Source organism: Ctenopharyngodon idella, chromosome 4, assembly GCF_019924925.1.
Source record: "Ctenopharyngodon idella isolate HZGC_01 chromosome 4, HZGC01, whole genome shotgun sequence".
Classification (NCBI taxonomy): Eukaryota; Metazoa; Chordata; class Actinopteri; order Cypriniformes; family Xenocyprididae; genus Ctenopharyngodon; species Ctenopharyngodon idella.
Window position 1 is genome coordinate 10,743,903 of NC_067223.1, and position 14,483 is coordinate 10,758,385.

General features: G+C 38.1%; 2 protein-coding genes across 4 annotated transcripts; one reads left to right on the forward strand and one right to left on the reverse strand.

Annotated features, from left to right (window-relative positions):
- The first annotated feature begins 175 nt into the window (after positions 1–175).
- glt8d2 (glycosyltransferase 8 domain containing 2) lies at positions 176–7,007 on the forward strand. 3 transcript variants are annotated; one of them, XM_051890086.1, is made up of 10 exons: positions 176–361; positions 1,542–1,576; positions 2,930–3,019; positions 3,100–3,292; positions 4,586–4,703; positions 5,006–5,093; positions 5,236–5,348; positions 5,439–5,605; positions 5,702–5,814; positions 6,515–7,007. In XM_051890086.1, exons 2-10 carry the CDS (start codon positions 1,558–1,560, stop codon positions 6,679–6,681), a joined length of 1,068 nt encoding a protein of 355 aa, XP_051746046.1. In that variant the 5' UTR covers positions 176–361; positions 1,542–1,557; the 3' UTR covers positions 6,682–7,007. The 3 variants fall into 3 exon arrangements, with proteins under 3 accessions (XP_051746046.1, XP_051746047.1, XP_051746048.1); XM_051890087.1 differs by lacking the exon at positions 176–361 and adding an exon at positions 849–1,245; XM_051890088.1 differs by lacking the exons at positions 176–361; positions 1,542–1,576 and adding an exon at positions 1,752–1,892.
- hsp90b1 (heat shock protein 90, beta (grp94), member 1) lies at positions 6,885–14,450 on the reverse strand. The gene is made up of 18 exons (XM_051890068.1): positions 14,249–14,450; positions 13,294–13,396; positions 12,828–12,969; positions 12,625–12,741; positions 11,758–12,089; positions 11,573–11,684; positions 11,366–11,488; positions 11,162–11,278; positions 10,930–11,067; positions 10,759–10,836; positions 9,972–10,037; positions 9,587–9,856; positions 9,252–9,497; positions 9,010–9,146; positions 7,999–8,077; positions 7,753–7,908; positions 7,567–7,668; positions 6,885–7,183 (listed from the first exon to the last, which is right to left on the reverse strand). The coding sequence occupies exons 1-18, from the start codon at positions 14,295–14,297 to the stop codon at positions 7,157–7,159; spliced, it is 2,394 nt and encodes a 797-aa protein (XP_051746028.1). The 5' UTR covers positions 14,298–14,450; the 3' UTR covers positions 6,885–7,156.
- Between the last annotated feature and the right edge of the window lie 33 nt (positions 14,451–14,483).

Here is a 14,483-nt window from a genome sequence, read left to right on the forward strand (position 1 = left end):
AATATATAATAACATCATTAATGATTATGTATTCTATAATATTAATATATCATTATAAAATGTATATAATAATTGGTAAAACAGTATTATATTTGTATATATGCCACACCCACCTTTGGTATAACAGAAATGCACGGGACGTCCCCTGTAAGAAACAATAAGACTCAACACAGTGGCGTGTGTGGATTTTAGAGAGATATTAGGAAGAAATCTGAACAAAAAATGCATTGCTGGGTCTCGTGAGGATAAGGAAAAGCAGCACGGAGCATCCGCGAGTTTAGCTTGAAGGCTCGTGCGTTGGCCACGCCCACTCCACCGCGCCGTACAGAATAAATGAACAACGCGCGACTTCTGGAAACTGGTAAGTGGGAAATAGTATAAACAATTCAATGTAAATCGATGACAAGCGAGTTTTTGCTCTTATTTTGCCCCGTCCGCACCGCTAAGTTTTACTTACACAGACTCGCCTCTTTTATGAAAACTATCAGTGATATTTGAATGTGTGTCCGTTATTAAGACTTGAAAACCTATTTTGCGACACTTTCTTTACGGTGTTCAGACATGGAGAAACTCCTCCAGCTCTTTCTCTATAAGGTTTATGTTTTAGAATAATGTTAACTATATCCGTATCCATACATTATCTAATGGCCTGTTGCTGATTTAATAATGTTTGTTATTGTTATTAATGGAGTTTTGTTGCCTTGGCACGAACTGTCTGAGGGATACGGTGACATCAGTTTTTGTCGTTTCAGTCGATGTCGTTCTTACATTTAAGCTTTTAAAATCTGAAAGCCACACAAACTCACTGACCACGGTAATTATTACAATAAATTGTCTAGTATAGCCCCTGTCTAAGAAAGAAGACAAGAAGTTGTACATGTAGGTGGCATGTGAGAGCTTTTTAAATATAATTTAATTCCTAAATAAATCAACACAATAAGAGCTCAAGGTGTGCTTAACTTAATGTTTTGTACACTTGGTTTCTTGCTCATTTTTAGCAAAGCCAGAGTAAGTTTTCTCTGTGTTTGGAGGCCTTTGAAAATGTGATCTTAAATGTGGAGAGAAAAGAATCAAATAGATAACTCTTGAGTTTAAGGCTTAGTGAAGAATGCCACCAGGAAGGAAAGGCCAGGAGACTCCCGATAAACAGTCCCACATGTGTGCAAGAGCCTCAAGAGACCCAAAATCCACTTAGAAATGTGTCCTAAACATGACCAAAAAACTGGGATGACATTATCCAAAAAAGTAAGGATTCATTAAACCTTTTAAATTTCCTTTTAGCTCATTATAAATATAATATAACAATAATTGAATGTTTTAATAATTGTAAACAATATTACTGAACTTTTAATAATAATTAATACAAATTATTGGATCATTTTTAAATGATTCCGTATTATCATTTCAAATTTTACAGTGAAAGCCCTAATATTTTAAAGTAATCATTTTTGTTTTCTAATTTTAACAAAACAAAATCCATCTCCAAGTATGAAACAATTTTAATATCTGTGATCCATCTCATTCTTTCTCTCCGTTTGCAGATGCTGATGGGGAAAAATGGCTTTGTTGAGGAAAAGTAAGTAACATGCAAGTTTTGTGTTTCAGTTGTTTATTGCATCACTGTTTCATAATACATGGAAAAACATCCAAGGCCAGTGTATGAGTCACACTCCGAATCAGACTCTTGCTACAAAACTAAAGTCTTACGTACAAGATATTAGATCATTCTCATTGTGAAATCTCATGGATAACTGATATCAGTGATCTGAGAGCGCACGGTGATGGTTTAGTGCTTCGTTTTTGCGCTGCTGTCCTGCAAAACTGGAATGTGTCCAGTGTGTGTATGTGGTGGAGGAGGGGTCAGTCCCACTGGTCGTCCCAGAGCAAATGAGGTAACCAGACAGATTCGGAACCATAAATGTGATGTATAGCGGGGTCTCTGGAAATCCCACTCAGAACACATTTACTAAAGCAAGATTTAACTTTATATTTGCAGGCCTTTATTGTAGTTTTGAGTCATTATTTGAATCATATTATCCTCTCCCCTAACATTATTAATAATAAATGCTATGGTATTGTAATGATAGAAACTGTTTCTTTTTAAACAGATTTGGTCAGTTTAAGCAATCATTTCCTATTCTTTTTCCTCAGTTTTACTAAGGTCTTGACAGGAGGTAGTAAAGACATGTTTTGCTTTAGTCAAGGAATGAAATGCAACAAAATACACAGATGTTTATTTTTTCTTTGTCAGCTGACCTCAGCCTGGACTGTTGTAGCAATAACTTCCCGCAAAGAAAGTTCAGACACCTTTTTGTCTGACTGGCAGTGATATTTTAATAAAATTTATATATTATTATAGTATTTATTCATATTTTGAATTAGCTTTTATTATTATATTTTAATTTTAGTTTACGTTTTATTAACTTTGATATGTTGTTTTTGTCATTTTGCTCTTTTATATAGATTTAATTTATATTTATTTCAGTTTAAGAAATTATTAAATTAAATTATTAAGAAATAATTTAAGAAATTTTGGTATTTCAACAAACTTATTTTCAAAAAATATTTTTCATCTAATATTTATATTTTATTTAAGATTTATTTCAATTACAAAAACAATAGTTTAGTAGTTTTAGTTAACATCAACAACACTGCTGACTAGTACAAATGGTAGTTGACTATTCGTTAGATACTAATGCTTATTTTTTATGAATTATTATGATTATTATTACATTTTATGATTATTATGAACCGTTTTAAATGAGGGATGAGAAAAAAATGTCTTAGTCTTAGTCAAAGTCTTACAGTGACCTCTAGTGGTCATCCTTTTATAAAGTACAGCATTTTAAATAGTTGCAATCTCTGTCTCTGTCTCTCTCTCTCTCTGTGTGTGTGTGTGTGTGTGTGTGTGTGTGTGTGTGTGTGCCAGTCAATCGTGGGCTCCTCATTCTGCTCGTCCTTGTGGCTTTTGCTCTTCTGTACAACAAGACCAGACTTAAGACGCTGCCCAAGTATTCAGGTACACATGCAGGGCACTGATACGCAAGTATACGCATGTTCTTGGTTTGTTACATATTGATTTTATTGTGGTTTATGCAGTGCTCAAGAAAGATGAGGCCAAAATGGGTATGGAGGACGAGAAAGAGATGGACACTGACATTCCTGTGGTGATCTGTGCTTCAGAGGAGCGTATTGGTGCTTCCATGGCCACCATCAACAGTGTCTACAGCAACAGTCGTGCAAGTGTTTTCTTCTACATAGTTACCCTGAGAGATGCCATCAAAAAAATAAGGTGCTAGGTCTAACCTTTGACCTTTGATGCAAATATACCACATTCTGATGGCTGTTGCCACTTACTGTGTTTCTCAACTGGTTTTGCTTCACAAAACAGATTTTAGTGGTGACCAAACACATTAAGTAGTTTATTGCACAAAATGTCAATAAAAATATTTTTAAAATCGAATATATAAAGTAGTATTAACATAAACTTGTATGCGTCAAAATCCTAGAGTGTTTAATTAGACAATTATCATTTGACATCAACAACAAAAGCTATGAGAAGCATATTCTCCTCCCTTGTGAGGTTAGATTATTTATTAGGGCCCGAGCACCGATGGTGTGAGGACCCTATTGTAATTGCTGAGTCAATTTTTCTTCTTCTCCGAAATGAATCGCATTTTTGAGGGCGTAAACATGCTCGAAAACTCATGAAACTTTGCACACGCATCAGAAGTGGTGAAAATTTACATCTGATATGGGTTTCAGACATTCCTACATTTCACGTACAGATATGAAAATCGGTAGGCAGATGTAACAGCCCAATACCTACAAAAAAGCCCCAGGGTGCAAAATTTGTAAACCTAACAGGAAGTGAGATATTTTGAATTTTCTCTGCAAACTTTTTGCAGTTTTTGCCATTTCCAGACGTTGTACTTTAACAAACTCCTCCTAGAGCTTTAATCAGATCAAGGTCATATTTGGTAATTCTAATCTAAAGGCCTTTGTGACGTTAAATTGCGAAGATCTTGACTTTTCACTGAAGGGCGTGTCCGTGGCGGTTGCCCCAAACTTCACATGATTCATTAGAGTCCTGACCTGAAGACTCTCTATGCCAATATTCAGGTAGTCATAGTGCCACCTGCTGACAACAGGAAATGGCATGCTTTGCACAATAATTCACTCCCAGAAACACATTTAAATATGCCATGAAGTACCAAACATACTAGAAACACATTAAATCATGCAACACTTGGCTAAGTGCTAATGTATGCGATTAATGCCACGAAACAGGAAGTTGTTGTAACTCAGGCATACAATGTCTGATCTGCTCCAAACTTCACATGTTTTATAGTAGTCCTGACCTGAAGACATCTGCTTAGCAATATACAGTAATAGTCAAAGCGCCACCTGCTGGCAGCAGGAACTGTGGCGCATCAAAATGACTTTGCCATATTTCTCCTCTATTTATCTGCTTAAATGAATATCGCCCACTGTTCAGTTTTCCTAAGGCGGGTGAGAGACATGCTCAATCAATAATTATTTTCCCAAATGCCTTAATCAGTATTCTCTCTGGACTCAAAAACAGGGAATACATAGAGAAGACCAAGCTGAGAAAAATCAGATACAAGATCCTGGAGTTCAATCCGATGGTATTGAAGGGGAAAGTCAGTCCGGACTCGTCCAGACCAGAACTGCTGCACCCTGTGAGTTCTGTTGTTCTTCTGTGTATTTTTATGTACAGTTGAAGCTTTAGGTAAACTCTTCATTATTTCTAACTGGTGTGATCACTTTAGTACACTACATGACCAAATGTAGGTAGGCACCCCCTTCTCTCCAGCTACACCCTAAAATAACAGGCGCATTAAATCAATCATACAGTCATGTCTTTTTCTTAGACAAACATTGACTGTGGGTGGTGCTGACAGACTTATGGCCAAGTAGTGTAAGTGATCTTGTAGGTCCATCATAGACTTGTTTCTCAATCCTGGTTTCTTTGGTGTTGCAGCTAAACTTTGTGAGGTTCTACTTGCCACTTCTTGCCATTGAAAATCACGAGCGGATTGTTTACCTGGATGATGATGTCATAGTACAAGGTGAAATCCATCTGAAATTGATACTAACCTTACACTTATACTCACTGGAGGATGATCTCATATGTCAAGTGCATGAAATAAAACCACTTCACTCCAATAGTCACTGTGATAATGAATTATTTTTTGTATATCTGGCTTACAGGAGATATACAAGAACTGTATAACATAAAACTGAAAGCGGGGCACGCTGCTGCGTTCGCCTCAGACTGCGATCTGCCCGCCACACACGAGATGGTGCGCAGTGTGGGGATGCAGGTGGGTGTTTCTGGATGTATGTGATAGTATTTTGGATATGGTTAATCATTTTTCTCTTTCATTTCATCAAAACACACTTGCCTCTCACAGACAACCTATATGGGCTTTCTGGACTACCGCAAAGAGGAAGTCAGAGAGTTGGGCATCAACCCCAGCGACTGCTCCTTTAATCCAGGTGTTTTTGTGGCAGACATTGGCGAATGGAAAAAGCAAAAGATAACTAAACAGCTTGAGAAATGGATGGCTAAGAATGTCAGGTGATATAATGGTTTATAATGAGTTGTAATTAATGATTTTAAGAGATAAAATTAGTTCAGTAGAAACAAATTTCTTTCTTTTTCATGTAAATTTAGGGAGAACCTGTACAGCAGTGCTGTGGCAGGGGGTGTGGCCACCCCTCCAATGCTGATCGTCTTTCATGATAAATACACAACTATTGATCCACTGTGGCATGTCAGACACCTGGGTAACTGACTTTTTTTCTGCCAAATCTCACTGAGTAATGACTTATTTTAGATCTCTTCACTCTTTCTATTTGACTCAATTTATGTATTTCAGTTACTTTGGAAAACAATCACTCCCTATTAATTGTCCATTATGCTGCAATGCAAATTAAACCATACTTGTGTTGATTAAATCTAAGAAGTACTTAAAACATTGAACACTTTTAAGATATTTGTATATAAGATATATATATGCACAGCAGTACTTGAGTACACACAAGAATTTACCAGTCAGTTATTATATACATGATAAAAATATTAAAATATATTTCATATGTTTGGAGTTAATTTCTTGCAAAAACACAAACAAAAATATTAAACTGCACAACTGTTTTCAAACACTAATAAGCAATGTTTCTTGAGCAGCAAATCAGCATATTAGAATGATTTCTGAAGGATCATGTGACTCTGAAAACTGGAGTAATGATGCTGGAAATTCAGCTTTACCAGCAATAAATTACAAAAAAAAAATTTTAAATTGTAATATTTCACAATATTGCCGTTTTTACCCCAGACTTTTGAACAGTAGTGTACAAAAGCAAAATATAGGTTTGTCAATCTGGCTCTTGAACGTCACAATGTCTCTCAAGAGAAAATGTGAAAAATTGTGAACTTATATTTGCAGTAATGTAAATTTAAACACTGTTCTTGCGTTCTATGAAGGCTGGAGTCCTGATGCCCGTTATCCCAGGTCCTTCCTCAAAGAGGCACACTTACTGCACTGGAACGGCCGCTTCAAGCCCTGGGTCTACCCCTGTGTACATCTGGACCTCTGGGAGAAATGGTTTATCCCAGACCCCACAGGATCATTCACCCTGGTACGACCATAAGACTGAATCTCTGAATTCAAACTGAGGTCACCTCACCTTGAGACAATAGTTTGGAGTTGGCAATTTTATGTTGGACAGTACTATTTTGGCAACTAAATATTACAAAAATAAACTAAAAACACCCCAAACAGAATCCTGTTATTTTGAAGGGAGTCTGTAAAAATGGGTAAAACAAGGCAACATGAAGAATTGCACACACAAGGTCCTTTTTCGGAAACATTTAATAGTTCTGTGGACAGGAGTCAGCACTCCACAACTGGGTCAGTTAAATATTAACAAATTTACAATCATGGAGGAATGTAAAAAAAAGAAAAAAAAAAAGAAAAGAAATCTCAAACACAAACGCAGCGCCTTAAAAAAAAAAAAAAAACAGCTCCTATCCCCAAACCCACCCGCAGAGAAAAGACAACCAGCTGAGATCGCCATATTCGTTCTGCATCACAGTCCGACACCCCAGCCCTCCCAGATTTACACTTTACAGCTCATCTTTGCCTGTGGTATCCTGAAACACAGAAGTACGTGTGTTAAGACATATCGGGACATAAGGAACAGCATCTCAAATGATAAAAGGACAGTCCTCCCGTTTTGCCACTCTCATGTAGTTTCAAACCACTTTATTTCAGTAGTCCACTTTAGAGATTCTTCTAAACTAAGTAACTTTGCAAGTTCATGTCAACTTATTCTACTAACCCTAAACCTAACCTAGTCTACCAATACTCTAATGAGAGTTAAATGACATGTAGTTGCAAAGTTACTTAGTAAAATGTCTAAATTGGAATATCAAAATAAAACATAACCCTCTTAAATTCTCCATTTGCATTTCACAAAAGAAAAAACAGGTTTGGAACAACATGAGGGTGTGTAAGTGACTGTTTCCACACTCACTGATTCTTCTTCTGCCTCATCTGCCTGGATCTCCTCCTCCTCCTCCTCAGCCTCTGCTTCCTCTGTCTGTTCTTCTGGTTCATCCTCTGGCTCCTCCTCAACCTGTGGACATGGTAACAGGATAATGAGCCAAACTTCATTTGAACATCTCCATTTCGTATTACCAGTGCTCGACTGTGTGTGTACCTGTGCGTCGAGGTCCACGTTCATGCTGAGCCGCAGCATGCGCTCTATTCTTTCTCCGTATGCTTTGGTGTCTGAGAGCTGGTAGCCAGATCGCAGTGTGGCCGTCTCAAAGAGCACTACAGCTAAATCCGCAGCTGTCTGATCCTCGGCGTCTTCCTATGAGACAAAGCACAGTACATCAGACCATTTGAACTCAATTTGCAGATTTAATAAAAGTGAATTGAATCAGAATGATGTTTGACTTACTTTGACTCTCCTCAACATCTCCTTGATGAGAGGATGTTTGGGGTTGATTTCTAATGTCTTCTTTTGACTTGCGTAATAACTAGAATGAGAAAATGGGTTTACTTAGTTTTTGACCAGGTAAATGTAATAATGTGTAGAATATTAGCATTTTTCCATTTTCACATAGCAAGCCAAGAAGTTGTGGATTGCTTTGTCAGAACAATTCTAAAGGTGTGGTCACATTTACCAACGTTTCGCCAATTTTAATGGGCAAAATTCAGTCATTTCAATAGGAATCCATGCAATCGGAAATTTCATGTGAGGGTGAAAGATTTCCACACACATTTTCCGTAGCGGGTTCAAGTCGATCATATGGCGATTGACTGAAAGAAAGTGGCTTGGATTGAGCATTGCTTTATACATTGCTACACTACTGACAATAGAAAATTGCTTTTTTGTCAGCGATGTTTCACAAAAATTACGCTTGAGACCGCACCCAAAGTCCCTTTGAGGCAAGTCATTTCACTCGGCGGCCATCTTTGAAACGCCTCTCAGGCATGCAAGTGCAGCTCCTATCACTTTGAATAGGGAAACATCAAATTCTCAAACTGTTTGCCAAGCTTGTGATTAAATTTTTTATATTTGAAGTCACCAATGAAACAACAACTGTCTCATAAATTGTGTTTCTAAACGCTCGAATCAAGACAAACAGTCAGTGTTCTGAGACACGCGCATGGGACTGCACAAAATGCTGTTTCTATAGGAACCGGAGCTTCTAAAGGTAACTGGAGTGATGCAATGCCTTAATCAGCGATTGGCTCTTTTAATTAGAAGGCGGGACTTATTCTGCCATATTACGCGCTGCACTTTCTCCAATTCATAGTAATACGAGTGCACAATCTTTCTGTATATAAAGTCTTTGCCGCACCTTAAGATGTTGTTAATGGTTGCCAGGTTATTGCTATGCAGTTGCTAAAGTGACTGTCATTAGAAGCTGTATATGTGTGTTTAAGACTTATTCAGAGGACGTACTTTGTGGAAATGTCTTTTCCTGTCTGGTAAGCCTGGGCTTTCATGATCCGTTCCATGTTTCCTGACCATCCGTACTGACTGGCAACCAGAGCGCATGGAGAGTTGGTCAGCCTCTGGGACAAAATGGCCTTCTCAATCTGAAACAACACAAGGACAAACTTGTTTCAATTAATCTGCCACTTCTACAAGAAAGTCAGCTTATAATATGCAACAATACAAGGAAACAAAGGAAATAATCATACGTTGTCCTTCAGGGCCTTGTCCTTCATCCAGGTGGTGAGGGGTTCGAACTCTTTCTCCAAAGCTTCCCTCTTCTCCTTGGCCTTATCGTTCTCGTCAAACTTCACACCCTCCTTCGCCACGTTCTGGAAGCGTTTGCCGTCAAACTCGGGCAGGGCCTGGATGCAGTACTCATCCACTGGCTCTGTCAGGTAGACGACCTCATATCCTTTCTTAAGAAGCCTCTCCACGAATGGAGAAGACTCGGCCTAAAACCAGATGCAATATAAGATGTTACTACAGAAAGAGAAATGTAGTACCTTAGTAAACACGGTTAAAAGTAAAAACATTTAAGCACCTCCTTCCTGGTGGTTCCAGCCATGAAGTAGATTTTGTCTTGCTTCTCCTTCATCCTCTCCACATACTGCTCCAGACTAGACAGCACAGTCTCGCTGTGGGAGGTCTGGAAGCGGAGCAGCTTGGCCAGGCGAGTTCTGTTGGAGTGATCCTCAATAACTCCCAGCTTGATGTTGGTGCCGAACTCCTTCCAGAACTTGTCATTGTACTGCTCCTCTGCGATTTTCTTGATCATGTCCAGGGTCTTACGGACCAGCTTCTTACGAATGACCTACAGAACGAAGGAACCAACAAGAGTTTTGAAAGCAATTCAAAATTGCCTGCACAGCATGTATAATATAATTTAGCAAAACAAATCAATGTTGCTTTGAGTAACACAAGCTCACCTTGAGCAGTTTGTGTTGCTGTAGAGTTTCTCTGGACACATTCAGAGGTAGATCATCAGAGTCCACCTGAGAGATGAGATCAAACATTCATTATAATTATTGGCCGAAACTTAAAACGAAAAAAAATATTTTTTTTTTTATTTTTTTTTTATTTTTATTTAAGTGATTACACCATCTATCTTTCTGCCTTGGTATGACTATACAATATAAAATGTTTGAAATATTTTTTAAATAAGTCATCTATATGGGGAAAAAAAAAAAAAAGCTAATAATTCCCCATTTATATTATTGTCATTTTTTAATTTCTATTTAGCTTTCATTTACTTTTTATTTGAGTTTTAGTACTTCAATTTAAACATTTCAGTTAGTTGCTAAGGCAACATTAAGTTATTTCAATTAAATTATTTAAATTATTTTTAATTTTACTATTAGTATCAACACTGATTATTCCTGGGTTAAAGTATTAAATAAATTTGTTGAAAATGTTACAATTTGTTTATTTCAAACACTATTTTTGCAAAATAAAAGCACATTTGTACCCTCCAATGTATTGTTAACATTTTTATTGTTAACAAGATGTTGCGTTACTGCACACGTGCAATCTGCTCAATAATGGAAGTGCTCTTCACTAATGAGCCAATACGCAGGAAGGTTATCACTTCTGATGGAAATGCAATGCAAACAAGATATGCAGAACTAGGATTGTAAAAGGTTTGTCACAGAAATTTCAGTGTGTCCTGAATATCATAATGGCTAGACTTAAAAAGAGACAGCCAGCAGCACTTACAACGCCTTTGATGAAGTTGAGGTACTTGGGCATCATGTCATGGAAGTCATCGGTGATGAAGACTCTACGCACAAATAGCTGGGAGAAAAGAACCAAATTAGGTGCAGTTAATAACTCAAAACTACAACATAACAATGTGTTTTTTTCCCATTTAAAGGTTATCAAAATTACCTTGATGAAGTCATTCTTCTTGGTCCCATACTCGTCGAAAAGACCTCTGGGTGCAGCTGCAGGGATGAAGAGGATGGACTTGAAGGTGACCTCGCCTTCAGCAGTGAAGTGAATGTGTGACATGGGCTCCTCCGTGTCCTGAATGAAAGCAGAATTACACTTGAATTAATCCCAGAGGCCACAGAGGATCATAAGAGTTGATTAATTGTGTGCAAAGCACAGGTTCACTCACCCTGGAGAAGGTCTTGTAGAAGGCTTTGTATTCATCCTCCTCCACTTCCTTTGCAGGCCTCTGCCAGATGGGTTTAATGTCATTCATCAGCTCCCAGTCCCACACGGTCTTCTCCACCTGAAGGGAGTGAGGAATCATTGAAATCGTTCTCATCGAAATCAATGAGATATGTTCCTGCTGAAATTTATTCACATATTACGTTACCTTCTTAGTCTTTGGTTTGTCCTTGTCTTCATCCTCTTCCTCAACCTCAGCCTCATCTTCAGTGGTCTCTTCCTTCTCTGGCTCAGCCTCCTCCTCTTCAATGGGCTCCTCTACGGTCTCGGTCTGAGAAATGACACAAATCGATGAGTAAATGAAGTCCTACAGCTAGTTAAGCTACTGGTGAACTTCTTCGGTGGACACACTGACCTTGCTGCTCCATACATAGATGGGGAAGTTGATGAACTGAGAGTACTTCTTCACCAGGTTCTTAATGGTCTCCAGCTCAAGGTAGTCAGAAGCTTCCTCTTTCATCACCAACCTGATGAAACGAGACTTTAGTTATAACATGTCACAACCTACACATTTAAGACATTTCAAGTTCAGCTGCTTACGTAATGGTGGTGCCTCTGCCCAGAGTGTCACCACGAGGGTCCTCAATGACGGAGAACTCATTGGAATCAGATTCCCAAATGTGTTGGGTGCCGTTGTTGTGTTTGGAGGTGACGATGACCTTATCAGCCACAAGGAAAGCAGAGTAGAAGCCCACACCAAACTGACCGATCAGCTCAGAGGTGGTCTGACTGTCATCCTGGATCTCAGTCATCTTGTTGAGGAACTCGCTGGTTCCGGACTTGGCGATGGTACCAAGGTTCTTCACCAGTTCTTCTTTGGTCATGCCGATACCAGTGTCAGTGATGTGAAGCATGTTCTTTTCTTTGTCGGACTGGTGAGAGAAAACAAAAGACACAGGACTAAATATTGAATAACCTTGATAAAAATCAAGTAAAAAATATTGACTAGTTGGTTAGAGTTTTAACGCCATGCCAACTTCATTGGCTATTTTCATGGCGACTAACAAGCAATTTAAATTTGCTTTAGATTAAAACTCTAAAATAGATACAGGGTTGACTGTTAAACAGTTCTTCTAAAGTGTTTGCAGTGTAATAAAATTCCCTGAAAACTTAAACCATAATTTAATCAAATATATTTAAGAGATACTAGACTTCACTAAATGAACAAATAAATAAAAATGTAATCATTTGCATAATTAAACAAGGTGCTGAGCATCAAAATTAAGATATGAAAATTAGAGGAAAGAAATGCTCCTCAAATTGCTGCACACACTTTTGAATTCCTTTTGCAATGCAAATGTATAAGTGATGCTATTTCTCTCTCTCCACTGGAAATTTCCAGTACTGTAGGTTCGGTAGACGGGGTTGATCAGAAATGGTGAGTCTTAGGGCTCATTTTTAACACACCTTGATTTTAATTGTAAGCTCTTCATTTCCAGCAAGGGCATCATCGTTGGTCAGGGACAACAACCGGATCTTATCCAAGGCATCGGAAGCATTAGAGATCAGTTCTCTAAGGAAGATCTTTAGGATGAAAAATGAATAAATATGAAGCCTCAAACCATGACGAACAGAGACTAAAACTATCTTCTAATACCTCCAATACTCACCTCCTTGTTCTTATACAGAGAATTGATGATCAGTTTCATCATCCTGTTCACTTCCGCCTGGAATACATGCTTTTCTGCTTTTTCGCGAATTTCCTTAATTTGTGAGGCGTTCAAACCATCTAGCTGAATGGCTTCTTCCTCCCTGTTAGAGAAGAAACGAAATCATGGGAGAGTGAAAAGGATGCTTGTGACATGTTGGTTCCTCTGGGGACTTATTACCATTTACCCTTGGGTATTGTGGAACAAGACACATAAATGCATCAACCAGATGTTCAAACCCCATTGGGGATCACTTATGGTCTTTGTGAGGAGCTTAAAGTGAATATATCCAAATGTAACTTCGTAAGAGATAAACAACTTGCAGCTAAGAATACTTTAAGATCCGAGTCTAAATGAAGGGTCACAGTAATTTTCCTTGATCTTGAAAATAAATGTTCAGTCAAGTGCAGTTCAAGTCCATACAGACCTCTGAACAACCTCGTCATCTGTGCGGGATCCGTCTCTGCTCTTCCCAAGGTCCTCTTCCACTGTGCCGTCAACGTCAACGTCATCATCAGCTTTCACAGATGCTGCAATTATGCAAAACAAAGATAGCAAAAAAAAACCACAAATAATGTGAATGTGATGTTGGTGATAAAGCACTTTAAAGCCATATGGTGTTAATAACAATGATATAACAGCACACAGCACCAAAATACCACTCTTATTTGGATCACAAGTTTTCTAACTTAATTCCTAAGTATATTTGCTCAGCAAAAACCCTTTTGTGCCCAGCAAGGATGTTCATTTTACATGAATGAATATCTGTGATGTGAAATTTAATTAAAAATGCCAAGGTAAGGCTCTGAAATGTGCAAAATGCTTTTGATTTGTGTGCAAATGCACGTTTTTAATTCAGAAGATCTCAGTTAGGCAGTTTAAGGCCTTGATGTGACAGTTCACATGGTTCAAGATAGCTGAATCAATTCCTTTAAATGTGAAATTAGACTACACTGTTCAATTTGTCTTATATGACTATATTATTAGGTATTTTCATCGTACATTACTAGCCCAACTATTTCAATGCAATTTGTCATTTTAAAGCACCATATAACTGTATCATTATTAAACGGCATCTAAATATTATATGAAGGCCATTTCAATCTAAGGAAACTTCCAGAAGCACATGCAAGTCAAATCCACTCTCCAGGTTTTATTTCCTGTTCTGAATCATTCATCTATTTAGGAAGCGTTAACATTATCTACAAATAAAGTATTATCAAAAAACTGAATATATAATACTAATGCTTATATGGCAGAAAGAGGAAGCACACAAAGACAGCAGCATTACTGCAAACACTCACTGAAGCTTTGTCAAGTTCAAAGACAGCAAACTGCATAACGCTGCACTTCATGGCTATTTAATAATAAAACATACTCACCGAAAGCCAACAGTGTACAGAGGAGACCGATAATCCACAGTCGCCTCATATTTTAGAAAAAAAAAAAAACAGTTTATTAATGAGACTCAATAGCAGATTAACGCCTTGAGCTGCTGTTGCTGCTCCCTCAACGCCTCGATGGACTCTTGCAGTGCGTGGACAGAGAGCGAGAAATCGTCTTTATAAACTCCTGCACTCTAGGGCTGTGCTCAGCCGTCACGAGCCAATCACAGCA

Excerpts from the sequence above, each read along its gene's own strand:
- glt8d2 (XM_051890086.1), top strand. Across the intron at positions 3,293-4,585 it reads GATGCCATCAAAAAAATAAG|GGAATACATAGAGAAGACCA; the intron begins GTGCTAGGTCTA and ends ACTCAAAAACAG. Across the intron at positions 5,815-6,514 it reads GTGGCATGTCAGACACCTGG|GCTGGAGTCCTGATGCCCGT; the intron begins GTAACTGACTTT and ends CGTTCTATGAAG.
- hsp90b1 (XM_051890068.1), bottom strand. The coding sequence starts at position 14,297 with ATGAGGCGACTGTGGATTATCGGTCTCCTCTGTACACTGTTGGCTTTC. Across the intron at positions 10,837-10,929 it reads AGAAGAATGACTTCATCAAG|CTATTTGTGCGTAGAGTCTT; the intron begins GTAATTTTGATA and ends CTTTTCTCCCAG. Across the intron at positions 8,078-9,009 it reads GGAAAAGACATTTCCACAAA|TTATTACGCAAGTCAAAAGA; the intron begins GTACGTCCTCTG and ends TTCTCATTCTAG.